This window comes from Rhea pennata, chromosome 4 (genome assembly GCF_028389875.1).
Source record: "Rhea pennata isolate bPtePen1 chromosome 4, bPtePen1.pri, whole genome shotgun sequence".
Classification (NCBI taxonomy): domain Eukaryota; kingdom Metazoa; phylum Chordata; class Aves; order Rheiformes; family Rheidae; genus Rhea; species Rhea pennata.
This window is the reverse complement of record NC_084666.1, coordinates 47,788,849-47,810,960: the sequence shown is the minus strand read 5'-3', so window position 1 is coordinate 47,810,960 and position 22,112 is coordinate 47,788,849. Positions and strand designations below refer to the sequence as shown.

Sequence of the window (22,112 nt, the reverse complement as noted above, 5' to 3'; positions counted from 1 at the left end):
CTGAAAAGAGAAAAAGGAAAAAAAGACAATTGCTTAGTAAAACAGTGTCAAAACTTTTATCACTTCCTTAATTAGTAACCGTTCCATGAGATTTTACATAAAAGGAATACAACTTGACTTATATACTGAGTGAAGCTGTACCTGCAATCATATTGTCAGCTCTATCAATCCTCTTAAGCACTTGTTCCACCAAGCCCACTTCTGCACATGCTTGCAGATTTCGTATACTTTTCTTCAGGATTGCTGTAAACATGCTCCACACCTCAGCCTGGCAGGTGGTGTCACACTTATCCAGCAAATCTACCATGCAGGTAATTCCTTCTCCTTCTTGAATGATAAAGTTCATTTCCAAGTCGAAACGGCCTCCAACAAGCTTTCAGACAAAAGGAAAGAAATAAACAAAGATTAGGACAGTTATATCAAAATATCATTCCACACAAGTCATCCATTCTGTAAGCAAGCTATCAAAGATGTACGCCAAAACACATAGCGAGCCCAATATTAATATATCAAGTCTTATTTCTCTTCTTTTCAAGTTCTGTTGGTAATTTTAACACAGATCCTCCTAAGGTGTCGAGTACAATCAAACAATTGCTGCAGAAGAACAGTTGGGTAGTTTAAGATACTGATGACCTAAGCTGTTTGTTTCTGCCCATACAGCTGAAAAGCAAACAGATCCAGAGAGTGTTCCAAGACAGGTGAGATAGCTTTTAGGGCCATTTTTAGGCTGTTTAAGGTATCTTAGTGGATTTTGCTTTCTTCTGCATCCACTTAACTTTCCTCAAATAGAAGGCAATTCTAGCCAAAAGGAACTGATGCACATCAGAAATACTGTTCTTTACAAACACAAAGTCATTTCTGAGATACTGAAAATGTTTAAGTATTAATTGTCAATTATATTAGTAGCCACAGGTACTAAAAGGAAGTAAAGTCTTGCTATATTTGGATCAATGTGAAGCAACAGCGTTGCTTGAAGCCTTTGACTATACTTTGGCTAATACACTTAAACTCTGTAACATTTCAGGTCTCTTACATGCAGGCTTTGAGCACAGACTGAATAAAAAAAATCACATGTGCATGTGCTAAGGATGTGGCGGGGGGAGGAAACAACCTACTTTATTCTCACTTGTATACTCAATAAATGAAATTTCTGGTTGAAGGAAGGATGAACAGTATTAACCTATTCTTCCACCACAATCCCACTACTACTAAAACTTTTCCTGAAAATTAGAACTTGCTTTTATTCTGTTAATCATGGTACTACTATTCAAGTTGTTGGGTTTTTTAAAAACTTTTTTTCCTATAAGAAGGTAGCTTTCAGGTTGAGTATACCTTGTTCTATCCTTTTCTTAAGAATTTTCATTATTTAGATAAACACCAGGATATTTTCTTAAAATGCAGAAAGCATCTCGAGTTATACTAAGGTTGAGCATGAGGGATAGGAGTTAAATCTCTCCTTTAGAGAGGTTTTATAGACAGAACAGTGGGTATGAATAGAGACATTTCCAAAACTGAATAAACAAACTGTATCCTTAAAAATGTATCATGTTTGCCAAGATACTTATTACATAACAGCATCCAAAGAGGAATACAAATAAGATTGACTCAAATTCAGAACTCACGATCAAAAGTATATCAGGTTGTTCTCAGCTGACCTAGTAAAAGACATGATTTCTGTCCTACAACATATTTCTTTTACAGGCTTTGACCATTCAGTAATGTTACCTGCTGAAGTTGTACCATGACAAAACTGCCTCAAAATACGTATACTTCCTTGCTATCACATTAGCTCCAACAGTTTCTCTCAGCTAGTCAGGATCTGAAGATAAACATTCCCAGCAGAACAGAATATATGCCCTTCATTACCTACTGAAATTACCATACATTTTCCTCAAATGTCTAAATCTTGTCACTTTGAAGAAGCAATCTTTGATCCTCTGGACATAAATCAGTAATGCCAAGCACCACAAGAAGCAGGGAAAGTTACAGGTTTTATGACAGAATAGACAATGTTTCCAGATAACAATTTCTAAATAGTAATTTACACTTTTCCATTTTCTCCTTTCTTGGCCATGAAAAATAATTATGCAATTTACTCTCAGATGCTTCCTTAATATCTAGGGAAACCACAGGAATCAAATGGGGAGATTTGAATTATATTCTTAGCTTCTCTATACCAACTCATCCTGTCATTAACAAATCTATCATGTCATTATCATTCTCCAAACCTCAGTTTTTCCTTCCATAAGATGGACCTGAGGCCCACCTCAAGAAAGCACTAAGGTAGAATTCAAGGGTAATTGAGATCACTGAACAGAATAGATCAAAACAGAAGTATCACAAAACACACCCAAAGAAAAAAGTACATATTCTCTTAAAAAAAATAGTGAAAAGATAAAATATAACTAATATTACACTTTATTTTACACTAAGTGTATTATCCTCTATACAAAACCAAAGTATCCTTCAAAAAGCCAGCGTCTGTCTGTCTCTCACTGTCAAAGAAAGAAACAGCAAGAAAACACTGCATTCGGCATTCAAATAAAATAGCTGAAGGTTAAACTCTAGCCACAAAGCACCTGCTAATTTCTTAGCTACAAATTCAACTCCTTATGCATTTTGTTTTAACTAGCCACGTCAATCATCAATTATCACACCAAAATCATATATGGCAGCATTTAGTTGCAGCTAGAGGTGACCTTACCTTCACCCTACAGTCTCCCCCACCAAGCTTTCATTTTTGGCCAGATACATTATCAGTTAACCACCCATCCAGGAAGCTGCCAAATTAGGTTTCCAATCTAATCTGCAAACACAAACATTTCACCAAGTATGTTCTAGAAATAATACACTACGTTAGAAATAATTACTAGTAACATTTCCTTTAAGGGATATCTGGTGGGGGGGAAGCAATATACTGAATACACAGTGCATTTGATGTACTATATGTATGCATACCCATTAGATACACATAAACACACACACACCCCACAGTATGTCATATTAACCCTTTCTAATGGTGTTTCGAAACTGATCAACCTTCAAAACACAAATTTGTTTCCAATGACAGGGATCATAATCCAGGTCCCTGTATTGGCTAGTTATTATCTGAGCTGCAGTAATGGCTGTGCACAGCAAAATGTAATCTTCCCAAATGTCACAATAAGTTATGAATATCTGAGCAGCTTAATGCACCTTACTAGCCATGAAGTGTGAGAATGTAATCTTATTACCTTTTTTATGGTTGTATTTTTTTTGAATAATGTAGCCTTTGAACTGATGTATAGTCTTTCCTTGTACTTTAGCATGATTTGGTCTCCTGTGTCGTACAGTACATTTTTCAAAATTCTCCAATTCAACATATTTTAAGTCTTACACTGAGCTGCATAAACAATCTTTATCACAACAGGGTGACATAACGTTTTTTCTTTGGAGTGTAGAATTAAGTGTAAGCTTATAGGAATGATTTTAAAGTACAGTACTCAAAGTATTCAAAATATATCTTCACAAATTTTACACTTTGCCTGTTATACTTAAAAAAAAAAAAAAAAAAAGAAAGAAAGAAAGAAACATGAACTAAATCAATAGCTCAAGCTTTTCAGTAACACAATTCTACACTTAACCGATTGAGAACAGGGAGAATACTTCTATAGCAATTTGTAGCTACACATTCCAATAGTATGATTATTTTCCCTTTACTTTGAGAAACAAACCAATGACTAGTCAACATAATAGCAGTTACTAGTACAGAAAAGCACTACAACACTCCTAAACAGAAAGAAAAAGCCTACTTAAACATAGCAAATTTCTCTTTGCTGTGAAGTTTCCATCTAAGCTAAAATGGGAAAGGCGATCCAAGATATAAAAGATATGGCACACTCTTCAGCTGAGCAATTCCCAAACTACAATAAGCAGAAAATTGCTCAGAACAAACATATAGTCAAACTCCACCTTCCTGAAAGATCATGATCTAGATTACAAATTCAATTTATAGTCACTTATGTTAGAGGCAGACACAATATATTTCAAAAGCTTGTATGAAAATGTGAGAAAATACTTCAATGTGCTGTAACAGGAAAAAAAAAAAAAAAAAAAAAAGAAATTAAGTTCAAGACCACAATCAGCATTTCTTCAGGAAAGCCCAAATTGTTTATTTTGGGGGGAAAATCAGAGCAGCAGATTTCCAGTTTGACTTCAAACCTTAAAAAAATGTGACTTTCCTTAGACAGCCTTATCATCATTCTAGTTACTATACATCAAGACAAATGTACTTGTTTTGTTTTCAATAATCAAGATGAAAGAAAGATTAATACTACGAATTATGACCTTTCTCTTCTCCAAGATGCTGATTTTGAAACCTAAGAATTTTTTCTTTGATAAATGAATATCTAAAACATCTGCCTATCCAATGAAGAAAAGGCAGCCAACAGTCAGATAGCAGGCCACTTCCATCTCAAAGGAATTTTTAAAAGCATTTGCTTAATCAGGACCTGCAAAGCTGCATGCACAAGGCTAATAATTGCTTGAAGTCTTCCATTCTTCAGAGTAAGGTACTTACACAAGCTAAAAACACACACACACACACACACACAAAAAAAGTGCTGAAACTAAATGGGTTGCTAGTTCAACAATTAAAGGCTTAAGATAAACCCTATTTTTTACTTCTAATCACAAAACAGCTATGTTATTCAAAATGGTCCTGGTTTTACTGCAATTTTAAATTATGTCAATTGACCAAAGGTAAGAGAACATCATCTTCATCCCTTGATGACAAAGTCTGAATGTAGCTTCTGGAGAATACAAATACAAATAAGATATACTCTTTTTAGGTATTACACTTGTGAATAACAAGTAGCAATGCAATATTCCTTGCCTACATCTACTCTTTTGTCTTCTATCAAAGTGATAATCCACAACCTGGGCTCCATCCCCTTTTCAGGTATTTAGAAACTCAGAACAAATGCATTTATCCTCAAAGATATGTAGCTAAGATTTGAGAACTATAATCTTTAGATCTTACAATATCATGAGTGATCCCAAATCAGTCAAAAAAAAAAAAAAAAAAAAAAAAAAAAAAAAAAAAAAAAGGTCCGACTTGGAAAGGACTCTACAGATCAGAAGAAGAAAAAAGCATAGAAAAGTTATATTATACACATACCAACAGCGACCATCCATTCCGCCTTCCTCCACCACCCTGCATTTTTCCGTCTTTCCTACCACTAGACCATCACTTGGAGGTGAAAACAAAATATGAGTCCTAACGGAAGATTTGCTAGGACAGTCTGCTGACAGTTTGCATAATTATATCAAAGAGTAACAGTAGTATGAATGTCAAGTCAGTGAAATCATGACAAACAGGGCTCAGGTCAAGAGAGGTTATAGGGAGGCAAGGGACTGAGAAAGTTCGGTGGCAATCTTTTTTCTTTTTCTTTTTTTTTCTTTTTTTTTAATGTATTGCCATTATATCAACCACAATCTGATCAAAAAAATAGATTAAACATAGCTAACTGTGAGAAGGCCCACTCCTGTAAGAAAAGATCATAACATACTTTAGCGTGAGTTTAAAGTAACCTCAGGCCATGAATTTACAAGTGACCAGTGACAATTTCTCAGAAGGAAAATACCCATTTTAGCTGCCTCCTTATGAATCCCCTTCAACTTTGTTTTCTTTCACCCCCCCAAAAGAAAACAGAGTAAAACAGTACTTTTGGAACAGAAAAACAGTTTTCCTTTTCCTGACGATATTTCCAGATGAAGTCATTGGTTTCCCTCCCACTCCAGGCTGCCCATGCTACAAAAATAGGGTAGTACTGATCTCCCCACCTTACAAGGGAAAAGGGATGGAAAGACAGGGGGAAAAAAAAAAATCTTAATCATTCTTCTTTCCCTCAATATTGCCAAGCTCCTAACAAAACCTAAATTTTTACTTATTTATCTGGCAAATAAGAAAGGCTGATTTTAAAATAGCCATGTCAATAGTGGCACTTCTCAATAGTGTTTGCACTGACTTTAACCTAGATGCTTCTGTGTAATTCAGTCCTACTATTAACGATGATCCAGGCCCAAGCAGAGCTAGATTGTTCAGCAGAAATCTCCACTGCTCCCCTTTCACAGGGATTTAAAAGTGAATGCTTTATATTTGAATTTCTTCAGGTCTCTCACTTGGAAACCTGCCTAAAACTAGTATTTGTTAGGAGGCACCCACAAAGTGTTAGGAGTCTACTACTGCCACCTAATGTTGGATATGAAACCTTAATTCAGCATTACAGGTTTTTCAATATAGTGTATCTCAGTACAGCATAATTCTCTTCCTCCCCAAGGCAGCATTACACAAACAGCTTATATTTCATGTTCTGCTACAAAGAAGGGAGCAGCTGTGTGTCCAGAAAATAAGACTAGGTAAGATTTAAAATTAGCAGAAAAGTTTACACTTTATAGTGCTTTATGTAAAACAAGATTTTATTCAACTTCACGATTCCCAACTACGGAAAGCATGATTTACCCTGTCCTGCCTAGGCAAGAGTAGCAGGTATCTCCTACCCAGTTTGCTTAAAACATACAACAGTCAGTTAAAACTCTCTTTTAAAAAGGCACTGAGCTACATTCAAGTAACTCTCTCAACAAATAACAAATGGAAAAAAGCACAATTCTTATCCATGTAGGTAGAAGACATCTGAAGCATCCTTACAGCAGTGACATTTACCTATGTGTTTTTCTCCATCCCAACAGAAGGGGAAAAAAAAACAGTTTCAAAAGATAACTATGCTGTAACCAATTATGCTCAGTTTACTCTAGTAATCTTGGATTTTCACTCTGCTTACAAGCACTTCTATGTTAAAATAGTCCACTATTACAATTAATTCAGTTCCTGGTGTCCAACTGAAGCTTCAATGCAAGCAGAACAAAGCAAGCAATAGTTAGCTCTACACAACTTTAAAAATTTGGGATAGGAGAGTATGAACTTTAAATTGCATACATTTTGGCCAGAAAAAGCATTTAGAAGCCTTTTCTTTTAAGCAACCATGGGGGGGGGGGACACAAACAAATTCAGTATCTCTCTTCTAAAGGAAACAATTCAAGTTTAAACTAAATGATTATCAAAGTTAAATTTTGACCAAAAATATTCATCAGTTTGGTATCTAAATAATATCAACTCAAAAAATATCTAAGTGCAAAATTACACAGCAATGAAATTGAAGGAGATAGAAAGCTCAAATTCAAAATAGTAAAAGCAGTCCGTATCATTGTGCACAGTGCTTCTGTCTTCTCTTCTGGGAATTCACCAGAAGTCTGAAAAAAAAACTCTGTTGCAGACAAGGCCAGTATTAGAAACGTTACCCCCTTCCCGCTTTTTGTTGTGTCATCCAGAAGTAGGATGGCTAATGTCAAAACAGATTGCTAAGAATGCAACACTAAATATTTGTATTAGTGGCCTAGGAAACTACATTCTGACACAGATCAAACAGTGGGTATATCCAGCAAATCAGAAGATCTTTTGACAGGTACAGCTATGGTGGGCTTTACTGTATATTGCACTTTTGTCCAATACAGAATACTGAGCGTAGAGGCCCTTTGCTCCTGAGGAGGCTGTGCTACCATAAGCTTTACTTCAAATCATTTGGGAAACAAAGGGAACTCCAAGCTGATTTCTTATAAATCAAACAGTTTAAAGACAAATTTCACTTTCAAAACACTCCAAGTGGTAGTCCAGCTAAAGACAGATTTACAAAACCTGGAAGGCTTCTGAGTTTGGCTTATATTATGGATCTCAATAGAAACTAACATAGATATAGGTTATATCTAAATCCAGTTAAAATTCACATGCTTCCAGTTTCTGTATTAATAGTATTAAAATTCACTTTTGTTTTAAAAATTAACTTATTTCAGTACATTTTAATCTGTGATACTGTTTAAGTATACATACAAAAGATATTATTCCAAGTGAGGGTTTAATAATATGCAAATTTGTGTTTCCATACAGGAAATGAAATTTCCTAAATCATTACATCACATCAGATGCATATGTGCACTGAAAGCAAATAAATCTTTTAAACCATGATACAGAAAACCTTTTTAAATTTGCATTTACCTACAGTAAATACTGCCATGTTCTTTAATAGCTTGCAAGTGCAATCTTAGCAAACTAATGATTTATGGTTGTGACATTTTAAAAATCAGGAATCTGTCATTTTATGACAGCCAGTAGAAAGACAGCTCAAGTTACATTACACTGAATTTAAACTCAAAGACATTAAACACAGAGAGCTAAGCACTGTACCGGAGTGTCCATTTCATTATCCCAGCATTCCATTCCCCACTGTAGGGGAATATATTACCTACATTTCTAAAAGTTATCTTTTAATTTGAATTTAAAAGAATACTAAAAAATAGATTTTTTTTCTCAGAAACCAGACATATGTAACTCTCCATCAAGTAAATAACTTTGTCAAGTCTGGAAACATCACCATCAACAAACAGAAAAGATCAAAGAATCACACAGAATCACAGAATGGCTGAGGTTGAAAGGGATCTCTTGAGATCATCTAGTCCAACTCCCCTGCTCAAGCAGGGTCACCTGGGGCACACTGCACAGGATCGCATCCAGACGGGTTCTGAACACCTCCAGAGAAGGAGACTCCACAACCTCTCTGGACAACCTGTGCCAGTGCTCCGTCACAGTAAAAAAGTTTTTCCTCATATTCAGGTGGAACTTCCTGTGTTTCTGTTTGTGCCCATTGCCTCTTGTCTACAAATATCTTAAAAGAGGGTGCCCAGCAGCAGACATTGATCTCCCTCAGTCTTCTCTTCCCCAGGCTGAAGAGGCCCAGCTCTCACAGCCTTTCCTGGCAGGGCAGATGTTTGAGTCCCCTAATCATCTCCATAGCCCTATGCTGGACTCCCTCCAGTAGCTCCATGTCTCTCTTGTCCTGGGGAGCCCAGAACTGGACACAGTCCTCGAGATGAGGCCTCCCCAGGGCTGAGTAGAGCAACAGGATCACCTCCCTCGACCTGCTGGCAACACTCTTCTTAATGCACCCCAGGATACCATTGGCCTTCTTGGCTACAAGGGCACACTGCTGGCTCACAGTCAGTTTGTTCATCAGGACTCCCCAGTCCTTCTCTGCAGTACTGCTCTCCAGCAGGTCAGCCCCCAACTTGTACTAGTGAACAGGGTTATTCCTCCCCAGCTGCAGGATTCTGCAATTCCCTTTGTTGAACTCCATGGAGTTCCTTTCCACACAATTCTCCAGCCTGTCTGAATGGCAGCACAGCCTTCAGGAGTAGCAGCCACTCCCCCTAGTTTTGCTTCATCAGCAAACTTGCTGAGGAGGCACTCTGCCCCCTCACCCAAGTCACTGATGAATAAGTTATATCCTTAATCAGTTATACCTTTAGAGGAAACGACTGACTAGAACTCAGTCACAAAGCCACTCAGGTCTGCTTCCTGTCCCATCTTGATTCTTCTTCAAGGAAGGTGCCAAAAAAGTAACATTTGTAATATGATATGAATCATCAAGTCTTGAATGCGGAACAAACTGTATAGGCAGTATGTCTTCACAGAGATTGCACTGCTCATGGCTACCACCATGAGTCAAGACATTCACATTGTATGTCGCAGGCAGAAGCAAGTTCATTATTCCCATAGTCCAAACCAGAAAAAAAGCTGTGTAAGTTACACTACATCTGAGCAAATATAACTGCAAGTTTACATACTTAGCGAAAAGGGCCCACACAAGTTACAGCCAGACAAGTCAGAAAGAGCAAAGAAGACTGACTCCGCTGCCAAAGTCTTCCCTTGCAATAGAAGTGAAAGAACTATAGTGAAAGAACAAAAACTTAATACACATGAATACTCCTAAAGAAACACTTACCTAAAACAATTTGCTTACCCCTTCTTCTCATTAAATTACTTTTTCTAATCTGCTTAGTATTTAGCATCTGGAAATCTAACCTCTAGCTATGGGATTTTTTTTGAGAAATAATCAAAGATATCTGTCCCCCCTTAACCATATTAGTGTGTAAAAACAGGAATAATAATTCAAAAAGGAAGCATCTGAAAACACTTCTTTTAAACATTTTGTTTGATTAGTTATGTCCTCAAATAACTGATCTTTGAATTTATTTCAACTTGACACACAAATCATAGGTTTCCTTCTCATGGAAATCAAGGAAAAATCCTTCCAATTAAAAAGAATTACAATCATTCCACTGTTGTTTCTATATGCACTAAATACAATGAGCAGGAATACTTGTACAAATATGTACACCACAACAAGTTACCAATGTATTATAATATTTGGCCATCTGAAAATTGCAGTTTCTTGAGACAGGAAAACAAGTAAAATATTTAAAGTAAATGTCAAAATCTCCCTGTGCATCTTGCTTTTATCTGTCTTCTACATCACAAGTTGCTTAGTGGTTTTTTTTTCCTATTTCAGGGAGGAGGAGGAGAGGAAAGAGAGTTGATTGACAACAGTGAGGTTTTTTGGTACCATACCTTTGTTAATGTCTCATTATTGTCATTCTATAAACACTTAAGTAGTAAACATACTTAAAATTTTAGACCTAAAACAAATGTACTTCTCTAATTATATATTAAAATCCTCTTAATAAAAATTATTCCACATTACACAAGCAGTACTGTGTAAAGATCTTAATCTGGACATTTAAATCAGACTATAATTTTAAGTCATGCAAAGTAGTATGTGGAAGTCCTTACTCAATTTCTTTATGCAAAATATTAACTGTATACTTGAAAGCATGCAGGTCAAATCCCCCCACACACATACACATTTAGGCTTTGTCTTTTGGAGGGGGGAACCAACAAACCCACAAAGCAAATCATCTTAGTGTTCTAACACAGTGGAAAAACAAAAGCTTTGTAAAGCATACCGAATTTAACATTTGTTATGTATTTTGGGGGTATGAGAAAGTAAAACAGCATCTTTCAGAACAGGCAAAGCCAAAGCTATACCCCTCACTTCCACAACTCCTACATTCTAGTCAGCTCTTGTTTAGTCAGGCCACTGCTCCTTTGGGAAAAAAAAAAATAAAACAATCAAGGATATACATCCCCTGTGGCTAATACATTTCCAGTATGACTATGTTTTTCTACTTGCTCTGAATTGAATAATCACTAGTCCCTCAGATGACAGGGAACAGATAAAAATCCCAGTACTTCCTTCAGAAACAATACATCTGCCTGGTATTTTGGTATTTTACAGTTGTGGGGGTGGGGGTTGAGGAAGGAGGAGGCAGAAAGGTGGCAGAAGGAGGAAGGAAGAAGGGGGCAGAAAGGAACCACTCTTTCTTTACAGAATCTAAATTTTGGATCCTACAAGCCTTATACAAGCAATCCCTCACATAATTTTTGACTTAGTGTTTACTTAATAAAGCATCTTGCAAGTTTTATAAAGAACAATGTACGACTGAATGGTAGAGCAGAACAAGGTTACGAGCTTATTCTAGGAAACACATTTGAACATATTTTGCAAGTTTGGGGGGACTCAGAAATAATAAAGTTAGGAGTAAGGGGTGAAAGGCTTAAGGAATTAAAGTAGTCAAGGAAGAGGAAAGAGGGAAGACGTTCCAAACATGGAATTGTATAAGAACAGCAAAGAATAATCTTAAGAAAAAGATTATGCTCAAAAAGATGAAAGAACATGGGATGAAGTGAGTAAACAGTTCAAAGCTCTGGCAGGTTTTATCAGATTTAGTAACAGTAATTTTAAATTTTTCCTCTCCTACTTAAGTCACAGTCCTAACAGAGTACATACCATAGCACTTACTAGAAGCTGATGTGTGCCAGCACCTCAAATACGATCACTTTTCATAGCTCAGCAGACTAATTGCACGGAATTTCATCACAAATAAGGGCACCAGGTTACAAATTCCAACAAAAAATAAGAACCCAGCACATTGTTTCTGCTATTTCTGATACTGTCTGGATCCAGAACAGCTGGCAAACACCCCACTTGCCTTCTAAGAATTGGTAGAGATTATCTGCTGTAGCTAAGGCATAGGAAGGCAAGGCTTTTGCTGCAGAAAGTTATAATTTCATAGCAAGGAAGAATGAAAGCCATCCATCCATCAGGGATTCAGCTAATCAAGAGGCCAATTTAGCCAGGTCAGGAATCCTCAAATAGCCATGGCAGCAATACTAAATGACAGGCTACAAGAAACATACCATTTAGTTTTCTCCCCTCCACCTTTTCCCCTTCTATAGCTGTGATTAACACGGGAGAACCATGCAGATGATCCTGCCTAGAGCAGAAGACTGACTGGAACAAATAATAGGCCTTCATTTATTTTTATCAAGAAAAGATTTTTTTTTTGCCTTTAGATTTTATTGTTCTCCTCTCCTCCATATATGCTGCTACATTATTTGGAGTTAAAAAAAAAATCATTGGAAATCAGTGTATTAAGAGCATTGACATAATTAATGTATTAAAGACAGAAAGCACAAGACCCAAAGAGATATTAAAATAATTAAAAGGTTAATTTTCTCATCAAACAGCTAAACAACAATACTAGAGCGAGTCCAAAGCTCCACCACCAGTACTGCTGCTCACTTCCTCTTCCTGATCTAAAAGCCATGCCTACATACAAGGAAGTGTGGCCAGCACATCTATACTGGTCATGGGAGGCAAAGGAGATGGCAGGAATCAAACCCCCAGCAGTCACAATTATGCTGGAATAAACTCCATCCAACAGCAAGAGTACCACTGCCAAAAATGACAATTTCTATTACCTACACCAGGATGAAAAAGAAAGTTCCCCTTTGTGAGAACAGATACATCAGCAAAGCCTCTGTTAAGAAGACTAGCCAATATTTATTTCTTTCACTCACCATAAAGCAATATTGAAAGTAAGGAGAGAAATTTGACTGGCATTTCAACTTTGTTACAAGTGGCCTATACAGCTGTATCTGTAAATGCAACTTCAGCCTTTTTCTCCTTATTTGCCACAGCACTGTTTTTTTTGTTTTTTTCCTCAGTGCAGAAGCTACTACTATTACTCTAGGAGTCTCCCTGCCCTCAGCTAGCCTCTGTCCCTTTCCTCAGTATACAGGTTATAACAGAATGGAAATTATCCCCAAGGAATAGATACAACAATAAAGAAATAAGTACACAAAAAAAGAAATGTTCAGGACAAAGATGGGCGGTTGCATGGGCTACCGCTGTTGCTTACAAGTATACCTCCTTTTTGCTTACCAATACTCCCCACTCTTTTCCTAAAAAAAAAAAATTCTAATAAACTTCAATTCTTTTCCTCCTTATCCTTTTCTACTTCTATAAAAAACAAAGCAGTTCTGACTGAGTTATATATATCTGGCAAAGGAGCTCTATCCATCCAGTTCACATGCCATTTCTCAGTTCCTCTAGGAGAGCTATTTCCTACTTAGGCCTGTGGGGAGATTGGCTACATGACATCCAATACACACAGGAAGGGATTACATTGCCACCAATCCTATCCTAACCGCTGGCCAGTCCTAGATTTCAAATTAGACCTACACAGACAAAAGTATCCTGAATTAATACTATGAATACTATGAAAAATTGCAGACTATGAATAAGGCACGTTCTGCTTGATTTTTTTTTTTAATTTTGCAATTAAACATTACCAACAGAGACTCTTCAGACAACCTGGCAGGACCCTTCTGCTCCCCTAGAAGTAACCACATCTAGTTTAGACTGGAGAGGAAGCAACACGTTAGGCAAAAAGGTTTTGAATTAGAGCTTAAAACAAACATTTTGGTAGTGAAGTCAGCATTTGATCTTTTTAACTAAAGGAAAAAAAAAACTTTAAACATATCATATTCAACAGATTTCTGCCTAAAATTCTGACAAAAACATACAACTAATTCAGTTCTTAACATTTCCATCTTCATTTCAAGCATTCAGACTTCTAAGGCAAAAATGATTTTTCTAGAGTTACTACATGTATAAGGATTTAAGAATTCAGAGGGATGCTTAAACATCTCCCACATATACAAATTTGTGAATCAAAACTAAATCATTATCCAGGAGTGATACTATACACAACCTGAAAAGGGCCATATCCAAATAGCATGGGAATATATGAAATAGTGTTTCTTAGAATATCGTTTTCCCTGTGAAAAGTGTAATTAACTGAACAATAAATTTTGCTTCAGTGAGAGCATAAAGGAAGAAACATCTGCCACTATAAAAAGCTACTCAGCTTGAACACAAAGGAAATATCATTATGAAAGAGAAGGATAATACCATCAAAACAGAAAAAACAATACAGTTGTTTTAGCAAAATTTTCTGTTTGATTCCATACTCAATTTATTTTCAGTGTTTTTCTCTTTTAATCTTAGCATTTAATGTTAACATAGAAAATACAAACTGTCCTTCAGTCTCTGTCAGTAGTAAAAATCCACAATAAAAAGGAACTAGTTCCTATTTCCTAAAAGTAGTCCCTCCTATTAAAGTCATATTGATTTACTAATAAGAGTTTCAAAGAAAACACATAACATTATCATAATTATGGATTCTAGGACTGCAAGGTAGCTGCAGAATTTCAAAATGGAACAAGTCTTTACAAAGGATAGAGGACGTCTTTACAAAGGATAGAGGACGTCTTTACAAAGGATAGAGGACGTCTTTACAAAGGATAGAGGACTTCAATATTTTTCATCTAAACAAACAGAAAAATATCTTTGGGTTGTAGGTAAACCAGTTTCATTTAAATGCTAGATGTATAGATTTAGTGAAGCATCTCATTGCCAAGCAGCTTTGTTTTCTTTTCCTTCTGCTGGCATATGATCCGTTAAGCTTTGCAAACCAAGTTCAACACTAAATGAAGAACCACACATGCATTGCTCAACATTTATCAAATCAAGTTCTTGGTAACAATATTTTCAGTGTGTTTCCAAACATGTATATATTTACTTGTAAGAAAAAGATTTCCCAATACAACAACACAAGGCAAATACTACAAAAATCATGAAGCAAGAAGCTCAAACAAGTTTTAAAAGAGCTACCTGGTAACAACAAACTATGGCCTCTTTAGTCTGAAGCCATAGACTAAAACTGGCATCCTTGTTAGTTCATTGCAAATATCAGAATGTCTTGAAATTTATAAAGCTTTGTGTCTTTTATATATATATAAAACATATATATATATAAATATATATATATATATGTATGTATGTATGTATGCATCCAGTTCACATGCTGTTTCTCAGTTCCTCTAGGAGAGCTATTTCCTACTTAGGCCTGTGGGGAGATTGGCTACATGACATCCAATACACACAGGAACCAATCTGGGGGTGTGGGTGGTTGGGTGGGTGGGTGTCCTTAATCTGAAAGTTTCTGCTTCCTTTATATCAATCAGTCATTACATTTTGTTCCAGTGTAGCTTTAAGGAACAAAGCCAAAAAACTAATACCAACCACTACCACTAGCTGCCCTAGCAAAAACACTGGGGTGGACATATATATTCTTCTTGGCAGCTCATTGTATTTTCCAAGTAGAAAGACTTCTTTAAATTGGTAGCTGAAATTTCATGAAATTAAACTATCACCAAATCATACTGAGTTTATCTATGTATTTATATCTTTGTAAGCTGCAAAAGTTTAAGCTTTAATGCCACTAGAAATCCACACCTAAGCTAGCAAATAAAATCACAGAAGTATTTGATCACAAAGGTTACTCTGTCAGATTGCAATCATAGACTTTTTTCTGAAAGGAAACATCTTTTTGTCAGAAAAAGTCAATTCATCAACAACTTGCTTCATCATAAAAATTCTGAGGAGAAATGGTGAAAATAACTCATAAAATGCAGCTATAGTGCATTTCACTGCACTGAATACCCTCTTCTTTTCATAATGTCTATCTTAGACTTTCATACTGTCTTGACACAGTATTAGTTTAATAACTATAAATAGGAGAATTAAGAGGAGCCATCAAAAAATTATTAGTAAAGCCTCACACATGGTCATAGGCACAGCGAGCTTTTTTTTAGTATTGATTTTAAAAAATCATACTTGTAGGGAGGAATACCGATGGCAGAAAGTAAGTTTAAAGAAGCAAATATAAATTTGATCCAAATGCAAATTGTTTAAAGTGTAAGGAAAATTTCAATATGTTTAAGCAGTCTTCCTAATAAAAGAGTTTAACTTATATACATGAAATAATCTGGAAGTAATACATTTAAAACTGATAGTACCAGCACACTACAAATCATCTTACAGTACACTCATATGCTCATTTTCTGCTATTATAATAATTTATTCACATTTCATCATGAAAATATTTTTGGAATGGACTCTAATCAAAAACGCATTCCCACTTCAAATATTTCTCAAAAGTCTCAGTTACTCATGTATCCTAGCGTCATGTGTTCTAAACAGTCAAAAAATACTGCCATTTGAGTTTTTTATATTTTTAAATTGATGAAAAACATTATTTAACTGCTAGTTATAGAGCTTCAGTCACTTATTCTATACCTGCTAAACCTGATCGATCCAAAAACTAAACAAGCTTAAAACTAAATATGTAGGTCAGATGTTTTTTCTATTTCTCAAAAGAAAAAAAAAACAATGCTGACAGATGACTACTGACAATGGCTGGAATAGTAGATTAGCCGCTGTTTCAGAAAATAGTAAAATATCGAGTTTCAGGATAGTGCCTTCAAATATTAGTTATTTATAATGGAGTCAAAATAATTCATTTATAATAGTTTATTTGAAACAGGGTAATTTGTTGTTAGTAAGATAACAAATTGTGTCACAATTGGCCAAGAGGACAGGATTGTTTACTTCAAAATCTGATTTCATCCTGACTACATTATACTTATTGCTTCTTCTAAATCTTTGAATCACAAAAAAAAAATTCTCTGCCTAAAGCTAAACCCTTCAAGATGCTTCACCAGTCATTTCAGTATACAGTAGTTATCTTAATGCACAATAAACAAAATGCAAATTAGTCTTCTGTATTCTCACAAAATTTAAGGTCCTCATGTATTAAAATTTTACTTTTAACAAATTAAAAACCTCTCACATCAGTCTCCTAAATGGTGACGCATTCAGACAATCTGTTTTACTGATTATGGAACCACAACTTTACATACAGGAAACTTTTTGCTTGTTAGTTTTACATTTTTCTGATTTTTTCTCCTCAACTGCAATACTTTAAGAAATGTACTTACAAATAAATCGGTATAACCATTCTAAGCTGTACTGTATTCCAAGCTATAAAACAACATTTACCTATTCTCAGATAAAGCTGTGGTCTTGCTGGAAGTATTACTGCAAGACCTCTAGCTCTACCTATACTCTTTTTTGAGAATAAAAATACTGATTCCTGGGGAATGGCCCTTAAAACTTAATTCTCTGAAAATATACTTGCTTTGAACTGTTCAGGATGATGACTCTTGGAAGAAACATCAGTATTTGACAGGAGAATGGGTTGTTTTGTCTGGGACATAAAATCAAAAAAAATTAATATAAACAATTCTTATAAGCTTCATTTTAATAATATTGTCAGTACTGCCGTCATAGGAGCTGTAGGTTCACATTCTCCTCACTCATACTGGCTCTACTTCCAGCTGAACTATCTTCTTCTGACAGCAGCATGACATTCTCTAGGACTTCTTTCCTATTCTGTCTTGACTTTTTCCATAATTACCAACTCCCCATGAAGCACAGGGGCAGCATTTCAGGTGAAAGGAAACATGTCATAATGAAATCTTTCAATTGAGATTTTTCCAGAGGAAAATTAGGCCAGATTTTTTTCTAATTTCCTTTTTCATGGCAATTTTTTTCTCCAAAGCCTAACATAAAGCTATTATACCTAAGAACTTGTTACAAACTAAAGTAAATTTGTTAACAGAAGATTTTTGTAATTGAAGAATTAGAAGTATAAAGACCTAAAAAAGCTGTTGCAAGAAAACATGCCCCCCAAAAAAGCGAAGATGAAGACGACAAAAATAATCTGAAGATAGAAAGATAAAGGAATGAAGTTTAAAAGAAAAGGATAAATGAAAGTCACAGCCTTTCATCTCAGTGAAACTATACATTGAGAAGAGTAAAACTGAAAGCAAATTCCCCAAGTTCCTCAGAAATAGGAATGTTTGCAGGAAACAAAGGATTTCAGGGGGGAATGCTGGAGTGTGAAGAGAAGCTAAGACTGATTTTCTGAAGCATTTCTTCAGTCTGTACCTCTCCCTGGTTTCCTCTTCTGTATACTTCTGTTCCTACTTCATTAGATAGCAAGCACTTTAATATCTTCTATTCTGTGCCTTCTTAATAACACTTTCTACTGTCACTAACAGAACAGAACATACAGACAATAATAAATCTAGTTTCTTATTTGGTCAAAACTGCAATGAGTTTTTTTTTTTTTTTAAAAAAAAAAAAAAAAAAAAGAGAGAGAGAGGGAAAAAAAAAGAAATGCTGCACACAGAACCACTGCCAGAACTTGGAAGTTTCAAGAGGGAAGACAGTTTTTTTTCCCCTCTTATCTTGGCCTGATTCAACTGCAACAGACTGTACAATCTTTCCAAGTTTTAAATGTCATATTTTAATACCTCCACTAGACCAACTTATCAAGTTTATATCTGTCCTGATTTTCAGAGCCTCTGCTAAAACCTCTGCTAAAAATATTTACCTGATATTTTCTTTATTGCATCACTGTTGCCTTAGCTTAGCCAATAACAATAGTGGTAATGTTCACCAGCTTTTGTTTCGTACCCATCTATCCACAGCTGAACTCCCAAGGAAGAGTTCTCAGTTAGGCAGTTGTGTTTCTCTTCCAGATCTCACCTCAAAGATCATTCAGGTTTTTATGGTCAAAATGCCAGTAAGAAATGTCAGTCACAGAATGCACAAGGTAAAATGTCTTTGGCTCTACTATGCTACAACCTAGTCTATTTCTGAAATCTTGCTTCAAAAATCAGACTTTTTACTCTAACGTTTTCTTCATATTTTACTAATCTTTCCTCTACCTTGCATCTGAAATTAGAGTACACTCTTCAAAAACAGAATCACATACTATGAGGCCTCAAAAAAACTTAAGGGGGAAGAGGAGGAAGAAAACTGCTACGTAACAAATAATAGAGCTCAAATAAAGAACATTCTCCATCTTATTTTTATACAGGAGTTAAACATTGCTCCCCAGCCCACTCTCCTGTAGTGCTTGTTGCAGACTGCCCATGGAAAGTAGGAGGGGGCAGGAGGGAAAGAGAATAAAAACCTCACATTAATGAAATGCTCATACAAAGACATTACTGAATAGTATAATGTGGATCAGTAGCAGAAAATGCTTTCTATTTAAAAAAAAAAAAACAAAACAAAAAAAAAACTTTCATAGAGCTTTCCGAGAAAAACAAAAGAAAGCAGCACGAAGCAAAAAGGACAGAAATCTGAAAACTTGTTTAATCCTTTGCCTATTTAGAAATTTCTTTTTAAGAAAGAATACTTAAGGTGTGACCTACAGTTTTTGCAAATTGGTATCAAATCAGTCTTCTGTAAAACAAGCAGGGACAGCAGGACTGTTTTTACAGCACATTTGAAAATCATGTAGTGATATATATCTTGTATAGTAATTCAAGATACTGATTTATTTTTTGAAAGATAGCAATGCTAACCACCACATTCTTATCTTAAGTCAGAACTATACATACATCTGCTGCTACACAAAAAACAAAAGTGATGAGCACCATCTCATGGGCATTTGAGGTAAAGTTCTGTTTTCCATACAAAAACTGTTAAGTCTCCAACATATGGATCTCCCTTCCGAAAAAATACAGCAAAATTTAATTATACACAAGCATAATTTCAAAGCTGCAGATGCTTACATATGAAAATATGGTGCTGCTCAAATGAGTCTTCAAAAAATAGGAAGAGAGTAGCACCAATAGAATTCTACAAGTTGGGGTTTTTTTTAATTCTTTTTAAGTTAATAAATAACTCAAAAAAATTTAGAAACATGGTTGTATACTTGTATGTTTTCTTTTCAACTTTACAACAGTCAATGAGATTCTATCAGATCTTTTATATCCATTCCTGTACATGCTGGTAGGCTTAAACATGGCTCCATCTTACAGACTAGTATTGCTTCAAGTACTTGATATTCAACAATACCAGTTCCTCTGAAATTTTACCCAGTAACAGTAATACCTCAGAGAGAACTTCCCTTTTCACACATCTACTAGTTCATGTTACAGATATACTCTTATTGTAACAAATAGCATTTTTATTTTTCTTTAATGAGAATAAAAGATTAATATTGTAAACTTGCATTTACTGACTATAAATACTATGATCAGTAAAAAATTACAGAGATAAAACAACAGAAGGCAAATAATGAGGCACTATCATGAAAATTCATGACACTATGTTAAAAAAGCCTCAAAATCTCTGGTCTATAGCATGTAAAATTAAGAAGTGGAAAACCAATCACTAGACTCTCCCATTATATTTGTATCTTAGAAACAAAGGTCAGATATCGCTTTTTTAAAGCGGTATTTTTTCAAAGAGATCTAATTTCCAAAGAATAATTCTTTTCAGCTATTTAAAAAAATACTTATTCTTTTATATTTTTGCAAAATGAACTCAATTTTGTATGACATTATAAATGCATTTCTTGATAACAATATCAAGAATACCAGTGGCAGTGCTCTCAATGTCTCGAGCTATAGAGAAGGTACGTTCTTAAGCACATGAATGGAATTTTTGCCACAAACATTTGAGTTTTGACTTTGAGTTTTTTCAGAGGAGGCAGAATACATTTGAAAACTGAAATTCCATGTCACCTTTGCAACAGATTCAAGCATAATCTAGACCAAATAAACTTACGGATAATTAATCTGGTTAAGCATATTTCTGATAGCTAAAGCTTGTTTGCTATAGTTTCCTGTAAGATTTATTAGTAAAATATCTCATAATAGATAGTCACAGTCAAATACAACTAAATCCGTTTTACGCCTTGACAGTGCTGGCTTTCACAAGCCCTGCATGTAAAATGAAACTTTGCTTAGTGCTTTATATTTATTGGATACCACTAACACTAAAAAAGGATTCACTGCAGCATGTTAAGCACCACTGCAGAAACGAAATTAGAGGAAGTGCAGATTCTGCTAGCCCATACAAAGCTGCCCCTGGCAAAGCATTCCACTAAGAAAATTAGGTTGCTAGGTCTAGAGCAACATCAGTTTCAGAAAGACGTAATGCACAGCCATGTCACTCCCCTCCCTAAACGCAATCTAATCTTGCTCTGTAAGAGGCACTAATTAAAACAGGAGAAAATGGACACAACTCTTCAGCCAGACATTGTTACTTGCTCACTCTACCTTTATAATCATTCCACAACAACTGAGGGTCCATCCAGGTCTAATATTTCAGATGCAGATCACAACGGCTTTGTGTAATCCTAAACAAACACGACAATGTTTCCTTGGCTTCCTTCCAAAACTCACTACCACGATCCCTATGCACAGTCTTCTCAGCACTGAAGCTCTGCCAGCTTCCACTCACACAGTGTATTAATAAATTAGCCAGTCTATATCCGCTTGAATTAATGCAAAGGAAGGCAATATGTTACAGATTCCTGTTACCCAATCTGTCACCACAGAATTCTCTGTGAAACTTTCAGAAACAAAATAGGTGCCTTTCCACAACTTCAGTTTGACCAAGACAGGTCTATAAACCCTCAAGCAGCTGGAATAAGTCTCCTAGCTATGACAGTAGTCAAGACATAGCAAACCATATGTAAAAATTCACCTCAGAAGAAATGAGAGTTGGTCACAAACCCTGCCTACCAACACAGGCTAATTGCCCCGCAAGCAGTATTTCAGCTTCATCTCAAGACTCACAGCTCACATAAAAAGTTAACACAGGCAAGAACCTTTTGTACAAACCAGGACATAATATTACAGCCAAGATGTTTTCCAACATCTTTTTTCCCATTTCTGTTCGTGATCCACAAGATCTGTATTAATTCGAGTTTTCAATTATTCAGCCTTCCAGATTTTCCTTACAAAGACAAAAGGTAACCAAGGCCAATCACACAAAGCACATAGTCAATTTTAATATCTTCAGTTATGCTTTCATTAGGGCACTGAAACTTTCTCTGTGCAATCAAAA

The 22,112-nt window shown here is 35.6% G+C and overlaps 1 protein-coding gene across 1 annotated transcript in view; it reads right to left on the bottom strand.

Moving 5' to 3' along the window:
- The window catches only part of LRBA (LPS responsive beige-like anchor protein), a 402,463-nt gene that overhangs the window by 357,513 nt on the left and 22,838 nt on the right, over positions 1–22,112 (bottom strand). Inside the window, exon 3 of the mRNA XM_062573872.1 lies at positions 142–373. Coding sequence (XP_062429856.1) covers positions 142–373 — 232 coding nt within the window. The remainder of the gene's footprint in view (positions 1–141; positions 374–22,112) is intronic.